The sequence below is a fragment of the Bufo gargarizans genome, chromosome 4, assembly GCF_014858855.1.
Source record: "Bufo gargarizans isolate SCDJY-AF-19 chromosome 4, ASM1485885v1, whole genome shotgun sequence".
Taxonomy (NCBI): Eukaryota; Metazoa; Chordata; class Amphibia; order Anura; family Bufonidae; genus Bufo; species Bufo gargarizans.
This window is the reverse complement of record NC_058083.1, coordinates 257,564,396-257,581,078: the sequence shown is the minus strand read 5'-3', so window position 1 is coordinate 257,581,078 and position 16,683 is coordinate 257,564,396. Positions and strand designations below refer to the sequence as shown.

Genomic DNA, 16,683 nt, shown 5'->3' with positions numbered 1-16,683 from the left:
AATAACCTGGAAGATTTATCGCACAAAAGCATCAATTATTAACCTCATTAATGAAAAGTCGAATATTGCTTGTAAGTTAGATAAACACATACATACAGCACAAACCATTGGACTGAGAAGGTGTGAGCAATAAATGCTAATGTGCAGAGCCAAACATGTCCAAAAGTCATGACTAGAATGGCGTACTATACATGCTGCAGCCTTCAGATATTGATTTGAAGTGTCCCCCAAAGCTGTATTACAAAAGCCTGCTCCATGTAAAACAGAGCCTCATGGAAGCTGTGTTACTCTTAAAGAAATGAGTATGACGTGTGTGCAAGTCTAGGGTTGTTTCTTCTCGTATGGAGTAGTGGCGTGGTATAGGAACATGATAACCCTAGAGGTATGAAGGTTCACACGTGATTGTAGTAGTGCATACACAAAAGTGGAACACTTGTACTTGAAGACATCATACAAATGTGCACAAATCTCATCTTGGTGGACTACTGCATATATAGTGAAGAAGTGTATCAGTGTCTTTAAGGGATAATACACATGTCTGTATTTTTCTTCGGTGGATCACACTGACCCATTTATTTCTTTGGGGCCATGCACACATCAGATTTTTTCACGAATAGCACAGTGACCCATGCACACATTTGTTTTGTTTTCACGATTCTTTGGGCTCAATCTGCAGATCTCAGTGCAAGATCCTTCAGATTGAAAATCCAATACGGCAGTGTGTATGTGGCCTAAAGAGGTTGACTATTTTGTGAAATATTTAGCTAAAGCCACTGACCTACTGCTTTTTTCACGTGACATACATCTGTATGCCAGACAATAACTTACCACCACCTTGCCATAGAAGGACTCTGAATGTCCATCAGTGGGGGCTGTGTAAACTGGAACACTCTTTGCCCACTGTGTACATAAGTTTCAAGATGGCGGCAATGATGTTGTTTTGTGCTGTTCCCGGATGGATCCACTTCTGCACTAGCACTGAATATGTGCCTTTAGAGAGATTCTGTAGTATGTTGTATGTCATTTTTAGCGCTCCATCATGTTAGAGACATTCTTCCCCAAAATCATATGCAAATGTTTCTAGTGGGGAATATCTCTACATTACAGCTTCTTATGGAGTATTCCACAATTCTTTTTTTCTAGATTCATACTAAATCCGCCAGAAAAGAAGCTTTTGTATGCCTCTGATTAAAATTGGCGTAGAGCTCCTATTGATCTCTATGTGTCCTATCACATGTCTATAAAACATGGCTGTTTTCAGAACTCCCGTAGAAGTGAATGTAGACCATCATCTCTCTGCTCACAGTGGCCTAGCACCAGACAGAACGGTTCTCGAGTGAGATGTGTTCTCCAGAGGTGAAAAACACTTCTATTGGACATTTATGGCATATTCTGTGACTAAGATCAAAGTTCCTCTTTAAGCGAATCAATCAAGCCCAGCAATATTTGTTTTAGAGCAAATGTATGTACTCAGTCCACGCAGTTGGACTTGCTGGGAGTTGTAGTTTTGCAACAGCTGGAGGCACGCTGCTTGGGAAACACTGTTGGATGCCCATTTATTAATTTATTAACCCTTGTACAAAGGAAAAGTAAAGCAGTTGTCCATACCAACCAAATTCCAGCAACTATCAGCAACTGCTCCGCTATTTCTTTGTACAAGATTTGATAAATCTCCCCTATGACTAAATTAAATTGAAATTTGCTGTAAAAACATTACCACACCATAACTGGTATCGGTAATTGGTATCGGTGAGTACTTAAATAAAAGTATCGGGACATCCCTAGTCTCAGCACTTGGTGACCCCAATGCCATAGAGTACACATGTATACTTATGAACTATCTGAATACATTTAAGGGAGAGTTCACATCACTGTTATTTTTCTGTTCTTCTGATCTGCCAGAACAACAGAAAAAGAAACATAATCCTGACAAAAAAAAAACGATCCTTATGCACATTTGGCATCCGTTTGAGTCATTTTCGTCTGCGTGAAGTCCTTTTTTTTTGCCTTCTAAAAAAAGGAATTTATCTCAGATGCCAAATGTGCATAGCTGATGCACAGGATCCGTTTTATTTTTTTACAACATCGTTTTTTTCTTTATTTTTCTGATGGATCAGAAAAATAACGGTGATGTGTACTCCCCCTAACAGGTATTTGAAATGAGACTGACCATGGCATGAGACACGCTTACCATCGGGTTCTGGCATCTATTTGTATTGAAATGTGGCAAGATTCGGGGTACATAAATACCTATATGAATCCTGATCACTGTATCATTTTTAGCTGTCCCTATGTACATGTTTGTATAGAATGAGCTTCCAGTTAATAGTACTATTCTTTTTAATTCCACCTAATGCCATATGTTTTTGTTCAATGTAGAGGTTTTTAATATTGTATTCTTGTAAGTGTCAAAGTATGCTTGTAAATTTGTATGAACGGGTGGATTTGGATGAAGGGTTAAAAGCACTCCAAAAACCTTGCCTGAAATCCCAGGTTAATAAACTTAGCCCTATGGCATTATAAGAGACTTACTCACCAATGATTCTGTTACCACAGCCGTTAATTAAGAACAAAAGCCGACACTGAAAGAGAATTACCTATTACATAAGGGATTTGCTGCCGGGATGAGAAATGTAAAAAAGTAACCTTTATTATATAGAAAATTGAAAGAGACCAAACTTGTTCATTAAAATAGGATGCTTAAATGCAATTTGCTTGATGGGGATATAAACGTATGTTTCCATATGGAAAAAATAGCTAGTAAATAGTAGTGCAGAAAAAAATCAACAGCTTCTTCATTGATGCAGTGCAAATAACTGTTATTATCCTCATTCCTAAGAAAAACTGTGGATCTGAGTTGTCAAGGGAAACCTGCTGATTTACTACAGCCAGGCTTGATCAATTCTGGTATCAGCCGGTGTCCTAATGAATAGCAGGGAGTGTCGTGAACTTCTGCTTGATTTACAATTAGCTTCCCTGCTACTGTCCTGCTAACTTCACTCTGCACAGAAGAAAGGCTCAGCTGCAGTCTTACTTACTTTAATAGACAACAGAATGCATACAAGGGACTTCATTTTCCTCTGTTTGGAAATTAGTGGGGTTTTTTTGTCCAAAGAATAATAGCCATACGACAAAGTGAGTGGTAGCATCATGTGGCAGTAGCAATTAAGTTACCAGTTACTATTCACAAGCCTATTTGTGTATCTGAAATACAGTAATAGGCTGTTTTCACACAGCCGAGTGTGGACCATGAAATGCACTCCGTGTGATGTCCACATTTCCCTGTTCAACCACAGCTCATGTGAGCCAAACTCTGCTCAAGTGAGCCGTGATTGGATTGGGAAATGCGTCCGTCACGGATGCTGTGAGTTCGGCTCACATGAGCTGCAGTTAGTCCATGGAATGCCACAAGGTTGTCACGGACCGCATTTTATGGACCACACATGGCTATGTCAAAGAAACCATAGTTAGAATATGTATTTTTGTATATGTAAAGTGTTGAAAACAAGTAAACTCCTGATACAGAGCACGACATTACTAAGAGGGAGTTAAGGAGCTACTTCCTCCTAATAAACAGTATGCACTAAGCTCCCCTAGTGGTGTGGAGGACAGCTAGAACCCAGAGAGTCTTAGAATGAGGGTCCTGTGCCCCCTGGTGTGAATGGAGCTGCAGTTGAGCATGTACATTGTACTCCATTAATCTCTATGGGACTGCTGTAGATAGCCAAGCACTGTTTTTGGCTATCTCCAGGACTCCCATAGGGATGAATACAGTGACAATGTGCATGCTCGACCACTGCTCTATTCATATGAGGGGACACAGGTCTCTCATGATCAGTGGGCGTTTCAGTGGTTGGACCCCCACCAATAAGTATTATGTATCCTATTCTGTGGATAGGCCACAGTGGTTTTGCGAAATAAAATAATCTGTTATTTTCAATTTAAAGCTTACCCAAGTTTTCAAAAATAAAAAAAAATGCATAATGACTGTTCTGCTTTGTACAGTCGTATTTGTGAAGGAACTTTTTTGGGCTTACCTAATCAATAATTAATTCATAACCTCTAGCAGAAATAATAAAGGAATTACATAACATAGAATTATAAGAGTAAATGCTTCAGAATTGTTACTAGTGGGATGCAAATAGTTACTAAAACAGACATGTCAGTCCTGTTCAAACTGTACATTCTCCACAACCCCATAATGATAGCAGAATAAACGACTGAACACTGAAATCTGCATGTTTCTCATTGCTTTATGCTGCCCTTAGTGACTATAAGAGTAATGAAAGGTTCCCTTAAAAACAGTGATGATTTGTCCACTTTCTGAGACTTAGCAAGTCTTCTGCATTTATACTCTTGTGTCTGTTTCCGTGTACAGCCAGGTCCATAAATATTGGGACTCTCTTTCAGCCATATTATTCCCTATTTTAGTTGCACAGCTAGATGCATTTCACTCAGAAGCAGGGGCATCTCCCTTCTGTGGAATCTACCAGCAATGTACTGCTATGACGCCCTTTCTCTTACTTCCCACTATGTTTGTTTTCAGCTCCGTAGCACACAGAATAGAAGAGGGGGAACTCACACTTAGAGACACATTGGACTCTCCTATAATGTTCAGATTATGTTCGGATGCTTCAGTATTAGAATGTATTAGCGACGATGAGTTGAAGTTATTACTTTGAGAAGTCTCGCGAGACTTCGGGTTATAACTTCGCAAATTGATTTTTACTGTAAAAAACCTTGCTACCGAACTTTTTTTTTTTTTTTTTTTTTATACGGCATTCACCGTAAGGAATAATTTACATGATATTTGTGTAATGCAGGTCGTTACGGATGTGGTGATACCAAACATGGGGGAGATTTTAATTTTGTTATTTTTTTGGAATTGAAAGGCATATTTTTTTTACTTTTTTTTTTTAACCACTTAATAGTCCCACAAGGGAACTATAACGTGCAATCTTTTGATTGCTTCTAAAATACAATGCACTATCCCTATATAGCATTTTAATATCAGTGCTATACTGATATTGACAAGCAGGCTGCGCCAGAGAAACACATGATTGCTTAGGAACACTCAAGGCATGCTTGGGGCCTACATCAGGTCCCAGCCAGCCTATACACACATTGGCACCTGTGATTACATTTGCAGGGTGCCAATGGAAGACAGAGGGAGTCCGCTCCCTCTGTCACCGCTTAAATGCTGCCGGCGCCATTGCCCATGGCATGTAAGGTGTTAAATAGCCTGGATCTGTGGTACTACTCATGTGAGAGCCGAGCACTCACTCTCCGCTGCGATGGTTAGACTGGACTGCTGTGAAAATGTGGCGGTCCAGCCTAAGGCCCCTTAGTGACTGTCATAAAAAAAGCATATGGGTAGTCACTAAGGGGTTAATAAAAAACGCTTTCCTTAATTTCCGCCAGAGAAAGGTGTTCCTGCCTCGGAATCGTGTGCTTGCGGCTTTTAGCCTTTTCGGACACCATGGTCACATTTGACCACATCTGAGGGTTTAAATGCGTGGTAGGAATTACCGCCGGTCGCAGAGATTAGCTGCTGGTGCCTGCTTTAAAGACTCGGCAGATGTACAGTGGATGTTGGGAAGGGATATAATATACTTTATAATACCTTGCATACCTGTGCATTATAGCCTATAACTTTAGCAGTGACATAGACTTACAGTCATGGCAGGCCTTTGTTAGGTTCCCAGCTTCCATGGAAACGCGTTGGAGCCCCACAATTGTGTTGGAAGACGGGGCCGATGGTGAAATATGCATCGCCTGTCCTTTCCTAACGATGATTGTGAACAAGCCTGAACGCTAACAGGCTATTTAAGACCTGAGACCTCGGTCAAAGTTATCTGAGCGCTCAAATTTCCTTGGGTTCCTTTTCCTTTTTTCACTCTAAAATTGTACAAAACCAAAATAATACATTGATATTGCTTAAAATGTTGAAAAGTATGTTTCATCTTTATGCCTTTTGGAGGTCATTTCATCTTCAACTTGCTTAACTGTTCACATCAACAGTCATTTTAACCAGGGGTGCCCAAACTTTTGCATGCCGCTGTAAATAGAATAATATAGATGAAGGTCATTTTAAAATTCTCAACTTACCCAGCAAATCTTTCACCGAGAATACAGGATGTTGTGTTGAAGCTGAAGGGACTTTAGTTGCTCATTCTAGTAGATAGCAATAAACCTTTATGAGGAAACTGCAGTCATTGTAATTCCCTAATAAATCAGTGAAGATTTAGCAAAGGTAAAACTTTATTTTAGTTTATGCACTGAACTTCGGGAACTGTTTTGACTAAATTGCCCTACAGCAATGATGTTCCAAGTAAGGCCTCATGCACAGAGCCATGTCTGGATTTTAGTACAGCTTCTATGTGGGCTCTGTGTTTTTCGGGCTCCCAATAATTGAAATACTGGTCTCATCCGCAGATTTGGACAAAAATAGGACATGTTCTATCACTTGTGGAACATCCAGACCGATCTGCAAAAAAACACCTGTGCATGGCTCAATAGAAATTAATGGGGAGTAAGATATTTGCAAATAATTCATAATGAGGTTGCTTTTCTATTTATGGACCCAGGATTGGTGTACAGTTTTTGATGAATACTGTAAATATTAATATTCTCTCTTTCCACTGAACATGTAGTTTCTTAGAAAGCTGTAGTTGTTAAAAACTTGGGAAGCTGGTCGGTAGCATGGGGCACCTAAGTGCCTCTTTTACATCTCTGACCCGATTCTGCGCTTAATTGGAATTTGTCTAATTTAATTGAAACTGTGTGTAAACAGCCGGTTGTTGAAGGAAGTTTTCAAGTGTGTAAATTGTCTTAAGTCCACACCCCTCTATTTGTCTGTAAAGCATTGGACTCAAGGCCACGATTAATAGCGCTGGTCAGTAACACACAGAACTATAACGGTCTTATGGATGCTTTATTAAGCGGGGTGATTTGTCACATGTTCATATGACATTATAGTTCTTATGTTGATTAGACAGGTTCTTTAGCTAAACACTAAACTGCATCTTCAGATGGGCACAGTGCCTGCTGCCTTACCCTAGAAGAAAACTCTCAATCTGTGGGGCAACGATTCTGGAAGTGAGCGACTCTTTTCCTGTAACCTCTCCAGGCATGTGAGTTTTAGTACCTACTTGCATTCTCCATGTAATAACAATTCTGGAACATTTATTCTTATGACTCCTTTTTTATTCCTGCTAGAAGTTATGATCAATCACTGCACAGTCTGACGCTATCCAGTCAGTGCTGCCAGTGGCAGCCCATGCAGGGTCACAACCCTAGCTGGTAATGCCCAGCTGGACCTTCATTGCAGCCTACCGGTAATTAATTCATAACCTCTAGCAGAAATAATAAAGGAATTACATAACATAGAATTATAAGAGTAAATGCTTCAGAATTGTTACTAGTGGGATGCAAATAGTTACTAAAACAGACATGTCAGTCCTGTTCAAACTGTACATTCTCCACAACCCCATAATGATAGCAGAATAAACGACTGAACACTGAAATCTGCATGTTTCTCATTGCTTTATGCTGCCCTTAGTGACTATAAGAGTAATGAAAGGTTCCCTTAAAAACAGTGATGATTTGTCCACTTTCTGAGACTTAGCAAGTCTTCTGCATTTATACTCTTGTGTCTGTTTCCGTGTACAGCCAGGTCCATAAATATTGGGACATCGACACAATTATAAATATTGTGGCTATATACATCACCACAATGGATTTGAAATTAAACGAACAAGATGTGATATAACTGCAGACTGTCAGCTTTAATTTGAGGGTATTTACATCCAAATCAGGTGAACGGTGTAGGAATTACAACAGTTTACATATGTGCCTCCCACTTGTTAAGGGACCAAAAGTAACGGGACAGAGTAATAATCATAAATCAAACTTAACATTTTAATGCTTGGTTGCAAATCCTTTGCAGTCAATTACAACCTGAAGTCTGGAACACAGACATCACCAGACGCTGGGTTTCATCCCTGGTGATGCTCTGTCAGGCCTCTACTGCAACTGTCTTCAGTTTCTGCTTGTTCTTGGGGCATTTTCACTTTAGTTTTGTCTTCAGGAAGTGAAATGCATTTTCGATCGGCTTCAGGTCAGGTGATTGACTTAGCCATTGCATAACATTCCACTTCTATCCCTTAAAAAAAACTCTTTGGTTGCTTTTGCAGTATGCTTTGGGTCATTGTCCATCTGCACTGTGAAGCGCCATCCAATGAGTTCTGAAGCATTTGGCTGAATATGAGCAGATAATATTGCCCGAAACACTTCAGAATTCACCCTGCTTTTGTCAGCAGTCACATCATCAATAAATACAAGAGAACCAGTTCCATTGGCGGCCATACATGCCCACCCCATGACACTACCACCACCATGCTTCACTGATGAGGTGGTATGCTTAGGATCATGAGCAATTCCTTTCCTTCTCCATACTCTTCTCTTCCCGTCACTCTTTGTTACAAGTTGATCTTGGTCTCATCTGTCCATAGAATGTTGTTCCAGAACTGTAAAGGCTTTTTTAGGTGTGGTTTGGCAAACTCTAATCTGGCCTTCCTGTTTTTGAGGCTCACCAATGATTTACATCTTGTGGTGAACCCTCTGTATTCACTCTGGTGAAGTCTTCTCTTGATTGTTGACTTTGACACGCATACCCCTACCTCCTGGAGAGTGTTCTTGATCTGGCCAACTGTTGTGAAGGGTGTTTTCTTCACCAGGGAAAGAATTCTTCGGTCATCCACCACAGTTGTTTTCCCTGGTCTCCCGGGTCTTTTGGTGTTGCTGACCTCACCGGTGCATTCCTTCCTTTTAAGAATGTGCCAAACAGTTGTTTTGGCCACTTTGCTATCTCTCTGATGGGTTTTGTTTTTTCAGCCTAATGATGGCTTGCTTCACTGATGGTGACAGCTCTTTGGATCTCATCTTCAGAGTTGACAGCAACATATTCCACATGCAAATAGCACACTTGAAATGAACTCTGGACCTTTTATCTGCTCATTGTAATTGGGATAATGAGGGACTAACACACACCTGGCCATGGAACAGCTGAGAAGCAAATTGTCCCATTACTTTTGTTCCCTTAACAAGTGGGAGGCACATATGCAAACTGTTGTAATTCCTACACCGTTCACCTGATTTGGATGTAACTACCCTCAAAATAAAGCTGACAGTCTGCAGTTAAAGCACATCTTGTTCGTTCCATTTCAAATCCATTGTGGTGGTGTATAGAGCCAAAAATGTTAGAATTGTGTTGATGTCCCAATATTTATGGACCTGACTGTAAATAAGCAAAGAGGTATCTCCCAAGGAACAGAACCATCTCACCAACACCACCTCTTGGAAGTGGCTTCCTATGAGTCACAATTTCCAACAAGCTTTGGGATTTGACAAGGGTATATAGCCAAGCTCGATAGAATGCTGGCTGTTCTTATTGACTCAAATATGGCGACTTATGAACTTACAGTGCATTCGGAAAGTCATCAGACCCTTTCACTTTTGATTCACATTATATTTTGTTGCAGCCTTTTGCTAAAATAAAATAAAAAATCATGTTATTCCCTCATAATGAGAAAGTGAAAACAAAATGTCTGAAATGTTTGTTAATTTTTTCAAAAGGAATATTGCATTGACAGAAGTATTCAGACCCTTTACTAAGTATGCCGTTGAAGCACCCAGTGGCGTACCGCCAATATAGGCAGACCACGCCGTTGCTATGGCGCAGGGAAGGCCCGCCCCCTCCGTTTATTTTAGCCAGTACAAGTAGTACACTACACACACTGTGGCGCAGGCGCAGCGGGCCCGCAGCACTTTCCTTTGACTTTGATCGGCGGCACCACCCACGGTTCTGAGTCGTCGTCCCCCAGTCCTCTATGAGCCTCCTAACCCCTAATGCCCCCATTACTCCAAAATGTCCAGGGGGGTGGGACTAGGAGGAAAGCACACTGTCCTCTATGAGCTTCCCCCTGAGTCCTCTATGAGCCCCCCAACCCCTGATGCCCCCCAAAATGCCCAGGAGGGAGAGGAGTAGAAGGAAAGCACACTGTCCTGAGCATTTTGGGGAGTATTAAGGGTTTGGGGGGCTCATAGTGGACAGTGTGCTCTCCTACTCCTTCCCCTTGGGCATTTTGGGGGGTATTAGGGATTCTTTAATGGGGGTGTGGCATGGGAGGAGCCAGGACAGGTGGTTGGTCGTGCCATGGGTGGGTAGTGGGCGGGGTTAGGGGGCCCAATTCAGATTCTTGCTATGGGGCCCAGTGAGTTCTATGTACGCCCCTTGGCAACAAAGCCTCCAGTCTTCTCGGGTATGATGCCTCAAGGTTTTCACACCTGGATGTGGGTTCTTGATCACCTCTTTTACCAAGGTCCTTTTCCGCCTTTTACTAAGTTTGGAGGGGCAGCCAGCTCTAGGAAGAGTGTGGGTTGTTCCAAACTTCTTCCTTTTAATAATTATGGTTGCCACTGTGCTTTTGGGAACTTTAAGCGCAGCAGGATTTTTTTGTATCCTTCTCCAGATCTGTGCCTCCACACAATCGTGAGCTCTACAGGCAGTACTTTCCTCCATATGGCTTGGTTTTTGCTCTGATATGCATTGTCAGCCGTAAGACCTTATATAGGCAGAGGTATGTCTTTCCAAATTATGTCCAATCAACTGAATTTACCACAGGTGGACTCCAGTCAAGGTGTTGAAACATCTCAAAAATATTTGAGAAGTGGAAGGCCACCAGAGATAATTTCAAGTCTCATAGTAAAGGATCTGAATACTTATGTCCATGTAAAATGTTAAGTTTTTCCTTTTTAACAAATTTGCAAACATTTCTAAAATTCTATTTTCACTTTCTCATTGAGGGGGATTGAGAGAAGATTGATTATTTTAGCACAAGGCTGCAACATAAAATGTGAAAAGGGTGAAAGGGTCTGAGGAGCCTTCAGATGGCACTGTATATTGTACTTCTATTCATTTTATATAAGCAATTGAAGCTATATTTCTTCTGCATTAGCAATAATAACATCTTAGAGGTTTATTATGCTGAAAACTAATAGCTTTAATATATGTTTGACCATCTTCCATAGGCAATGCTGGATGTTGCAGCTCATCATGGCTGGCTTGTCACTGTCCTAAACATCACAAATCTAGTGCAAATGGTAGTCCAAGCTCGATGGATACATGACTCCTGTTTACTCACTGTGCCCAATATTGAGAAACATCATCTTTATCTCTTCAGGTATGTACATGTAATGTACCAGTTGGGCAACTTGGCACACAAGTGAAGCCGAATAGTCCCGCTATGGGACTTTGGAACTTTTCAGACTGTTCTTTACTAATGAATGAGGGGGTGGGGCTGTCCATTCATTGCTTTGAGACTTATGGGAAATAGCTGAGCGTGCTAGGTGGGACAACCCCTTTAAAGGGAACGTATCATCAGAAGAGGACCTTTTGTCTCTTTTGGTAACTACTTGCTTTTCTCATGCAATAATGGTTCTTTAAAGGGAACCTGTCACCAGTTTTATGGTGTCCTAACTAAGGGCAACATAAATAAGTGACTGATTCTTTTAGCAAAATGCTGGGTAACTTTCTTTAACTGACCCAGTCAATCTGCCAACATCTTGTATTGAAAAGCTCCAGCTGATAATGATGAGTCCTGAATATTCATGAGCTCCTGACTCTCCCCGCCCACCTGCTGCTGAATGACAGTTTGTTTCCATATGAATCAGCAGCAGGTGGGCAGGGGAGTGGCTATAGCTCTGAATTAAATATACGCTGGACTCAATGACCTCACGTCGGACTCGAATCAGCTCATTAGCATACAGCATCTTTGTGTGTATATTATGAGGTAACCATCTGTCACACCAGTAAGTGAATACATCTAAGGTACTTTTTAGTAGTTAATGATTGTATATAATTAGTTAGATTATAATCAAATATCCACATGACAGGTTCTCTTTAACACGTTTTATTCTAACTGTGGGTTGTGCCTTTACACATTATTCCTACTAGAACTTTATGAATAAAAGCACAATTGGGTTTTTACCAGTTAGACATGGGTAACTATACAGTCTGATACTGGTGGCACTAACTGGATAGTGGAAAACTGTGTGTGGAAATCATCCCCCACTGAAAGCCCCTTTATTCATAAACTTCTAGCAAGAATAACAGAGGAATGGCTTCATAGATGTGCAATCTTGCTATTTTCACTTTGGCCATTGATCCATCACAATAGACCTACATTTTAAGTTCTGTAGAGATCGTTTTTCAGTCATTTCATTATCATCACAAGTAGGAGTACAGTGACAGATAACTGTTAACAGTAGGTATGGCCACAGTTCTTCCATGCACAATGACATCTGCACAGGTCACAGATCATGCCTAGAATACTGTCTGATATAAGTCAGTGAGTCATATCCAGACATGTATGTATATAAATGTGGCTGCTGTAAAGCAATTGACTGCACTGCTGTTCACAGAGCAGGGCAGCAGCTCAGACTAGATGGGTTGCCCCAAGATCTTGTATAGAAAATACAATAAATAATTGTACAATCAAAAATTAATACAGACTATTTATCAGTATCTGAAGTAAGCACTCTAAAGGGCCCTTTACACGGGCCGAGAATCCTAAAGATAATCGCTAAAGAATGTTCATAGGAATGGTCGTTATCGTAAGTAAGGCCACCTTCACACAGCCTCCCGGAGTTCACCGGATCTGACCCTGCCAGATGCGGATGGAATTAAGTATTACGGGGTCTGGCGGAGATCTGTATGCTGTTCCAGCAGAAAAGTGGAGAGTCGGCTGGACAAGCGGTTTGTGTCTGGACAATTCTCTGTCTGCCGGAACAGCGTGCTAGCCTTAGGCCGATGCCACACATTAAAGTGTTTTTTTTTAATGCCATTTTTGAAGCCAAAACCAGGAATGGATTTTAAAAAAGAGGATAAGTTGTATCTATCCTTAAAGGCTATGTACAACTTCTCAGGCAATTATTTTTATAGCATTTTACTAATTGTGGTCTAAAAATCATTTTACTAAAATAAATTCAGCCATTCTCTCACAAAGAGTTGATAGATTTTCTTGTGCTGGTCATCTTATAAACCTTATGTCTAAACTACAGATGGAGCCGAGCTAAAATTGACTCTGATCACACATGTCACAATGTTATCTCGTGCCATCTTGTGACGAAAGCCATTAAAATACATTGAAAGAGTTAAAGGGGTTCTGCACTTTTATTTAACTAATGATCTATCCTCTGAATAGATCATCAGCTTCTGATCGGCGGGGGTCCGACACCCGGGACCCCCGCCGATCAGCTGTTTGAGAAGGCAGCGGCGCTCCAGCAGCGCCGCGGCCTTCTCACTGTTTACCGCCGGGCCGCCCGCCCACTGACGTCACGACTTGTATCAACTAGAGTGGGCGCGGCTAAGCTCCTGTTCACTTGAATGGAGCTTAGCCGCGCCCACTCTAGTTGATACAAGTCGTGACGTCAGTGGGCGGGCGGCCCGGCGGTAAACAGTGAGAAGGCCGTGGTGCTGCTGGAGCGCCGCTGCCTTCTCAAACAGCTGATCGGCGGGGGTCCCGGGTGTCGGACCCCCGCCGATCAGAAGCTGCTGATCTATCCAGAGGATAGATCATCAGTTAAATGAAGGTGCAGAACCCCTTTAAAGTATAACTGCCATATTTTTTTGGGGGGGGAGTATTGGATTGTGGTGATTAATATCTCCTTGGTGGCCCTATTTCAACTTTTCTCTGTGTATTCAATTACCCCTTAATTCCACATTTTTGTTCCCTCTACTGCCTACTTTTACCTGTGCTTAAAATAGGGTTGCTAGGCATGGTCCGTCTATCTGTTGAAGAACGGAGGATGCAGAAGCACGCAGCGTGCAAGGTCAGATTACTGACAGCCAGGGACTGTAAGTAAAGGATTAAAGCCAGGTCCTCCCCAGCAGCTGATAACAGTGCCTGGGCTGTGTGCACTTCTCCCTGTCCCTGCGCTTGGCAGACGCTCCCTCACTCAGCAGAGCTGGAGAATGCAGAGTTGGAGCAGTGCAGACCAGGGAAGGGAGATCTGCCGTCTGCTCAGTGTATAAATGAAAGCAACATGTGGTAAGCGGACCCCTTTGTGCTGCAGGAGATTAACCCTTTAGGGGGGAGGGCTCTGGTTACTGACACTTTTGGGGGGGCTATTGTTACTGGCTAGTGAGGGCAGGCGGGATTAGCCTCAGGGTGAGGGTAGTGGCGGCCATCTTAACTGAATAGTGAAATTGCAGTTTTATGCAGACTAGTTGCTAAGGGCTGAATCTTATTAAATATGGGGTAAGTCAGTCTAATAAGTAACTGATTCTGGAATATCATGTTATTACAGATATGAAAATTGAAATTAGGGTCTAAGTGTGACGGTTATCCTTTAACCTTTTTGTGCCATTTTTTACTTAACGCGTTAACCATCAAGTTTAGCTCAGCTGCATCTGTACTAAAAAGTCATAAACACTTATTTTAGCCACATTCAGAATTGAGCTATAATGAGTGTTTATAAGGTCAGAGATCAGTAGTCCAACTTATCTGACAGAACAGAGTGAAAGTTCAGATCCTGCTACTAGAGAAACTGAAGACTGCACAGTGGTTCAATACTTTTAATTAAAAAAACAAAAAATGTTTTTAGTTCAAAATAAGTACAATGCAATAATAATAATAAAAAAAAGAACCCCCCAAAGGTGTAAATTGCCTTTAATGTTTTCTCTTCCTTTATGATCAACTCCTGATTTTGTCTCCAAAGCTGCATAAAAAACCTGAATGTGTGGCAGCACCCTTAGAGATCAGGGTAATGGCTGGCAAAATGAGATGCCTTAGCTTCAACACAGGAGGGGTATCCTGCTCTGCCCTGATGAATGGCAGGAACACCAAAACCCTTTTGTCTACCATTTGGCTGATATCTAATAATTTGCATATTTTTTCCCCCCATAAAGCATTGTCTAAAATGTATTCTCCATATACTGGAGAGTCTATTCAAAGATGGTCAGTTCCCCCACTGAGCTATGTCTAATGCATCTCAGTCAGCTAGCAAGTACTCTGCAGAACCACAAAACGGCTATCTGCAGATGAGTTAGATTTTGCTGATATGAGCTAAATAACAAGTGGGGATTGTCCAAAGTGGAGACCCCCTTTAATGTCAGTAGTCGCGTCCTTGTAGGATTATACTTTAGCTTGTTTTTGAGACAATGAATCTTAAGGGGGTTATTCTGACAATATTGATCCTGAGGTTAGGTGATCAGTGTCAGATCATGTGGTGCGACTGCCAGCACTACTGCCGATCAGCTGCCTGGGAGTGACGCCTCTTCAGTGTTTACCAGCACGCTGTCTTAATAGTAGTGATTACATCTTCTTCCCATTCAAGTGAACAGGATTTACCTTGCTCTGCTGGTATTATGTAGCCAAGCAGCTGCTCTGCTCATACAGCCTCTGCAGACCGCAGCTGTGTAGGGGTTCCAAGGGTCAGACACCCCACAATCTGATAATGACCTGAGGATAGGCCATCAATATTTGGAAGCCACTGGAGAGGCAAGGGTTATTTTTGTCTCCGGTAACTGGCATGTTCACCGGAAAGCTTATAAAAGAATGGTAAGTGTATTTTATTACTATACCTTGTTGGAGCACAGATTTCATTTTCAGAATTCTTGTATTCACAGCAGTATTCCCTCATTACTGAGCTGACATGCAGTGTGTAAATACGTGTGTTTAACTCTTTGTGCTCATTTTCCTTTAAGAAAATTGAAGTCAGGAAGAAGTCTTAGTAATTCTGCAGACATTACTGGACCTATTGAGTGTCTTCCAGAGCTGGTGGCTGCATGTGGAGGCAAAGAAGAAATCTTCTTTTCATTTGTAGAAAGGGAGCTCTCAGCTGCACATGTGTCACAGGTAATTATTTTATTTTATGTAATAAGTATTTCCATCAGCCATTACATTATTTGGTTACAGTGGCATCTGTCATGTGATGGGATGTAACAGCAAGTGAACAGTCATTTCTGGAGGTTGATTTGATGAAAGCAGAAAATATGAGCAACTTTGACAAGAGTCCAATTACAATGGCTAGATGACTTGGTCAGAGCATACGGGTAGATGTTTTGCTGACATATAACAAGCCACAAGGACATTTGTCGGCGAAACATGTACCCGTATGGCTTCATTCACATCACCGTTCAGCCTTTCCGTTCTCGGGCAGGAAAACGGAAAGGACGGATTCGGCACATAACTGAGCCGAACGGAGTCCACGGGCCCCATAGACTATAATGAGGTCCATTTGGGTTCCGCTCAGAAGAAGATTTTTGAAGCAGAGACAAAAATCTTCTTCTGAGCGGAAACCTAACGTACCCCATTATAGCCTATGGGGCCCGTGGACTCCGTTTGGCTCAGTTTTGTGCCGAATCCATCCTTTCCGCTTTCCTGCCCCTAAACGGGGCAGGAGAACAGAAAGCCTAAATGGTGATGTGAACGAAGCCTATGAAATACAGATTTTGAAAACATAAATCTACGATTAGGAAGGGAAATTTACTTTTACCTATCCTGTATCACTTTCATAAAAAGAAACATACCATTGCGCAATTGCACTTTTAGATAATTGAGAGTGTAGCACAACCACGCCGTGGCGGTGATCAACACAAATTACTAATGAAACGTGAGG

General features: G+C 41.6%; 1 protein-coding gene across 1 annotated transcript in view; it reads left to right on the top strand.

The window, feature by feature from the left end:
* The window catches only part of ASCC3 (activating signal cointegrator 1 complex subunit 3), a 670,136-nt gene that overhangs the window by 639,036 nt on the left and 14,417 nt on the right, over positions 1 to 16,683 (top strand). The window contains exons 38-39 of the mRNA XM_044289192.1: positions 11,092 to 11,243; positions 15,770 to 15,920. Coding sequence (XP_044145127.1) covers positions 11,092 to 11,243; positions 15,770 to 15,920 — 303 coding nt within the window. The remainder of the gene's footprint in view (positions 1 to 11,091; positions 11,244 to 15,769; positions 15,921 to 16,683) is intronic.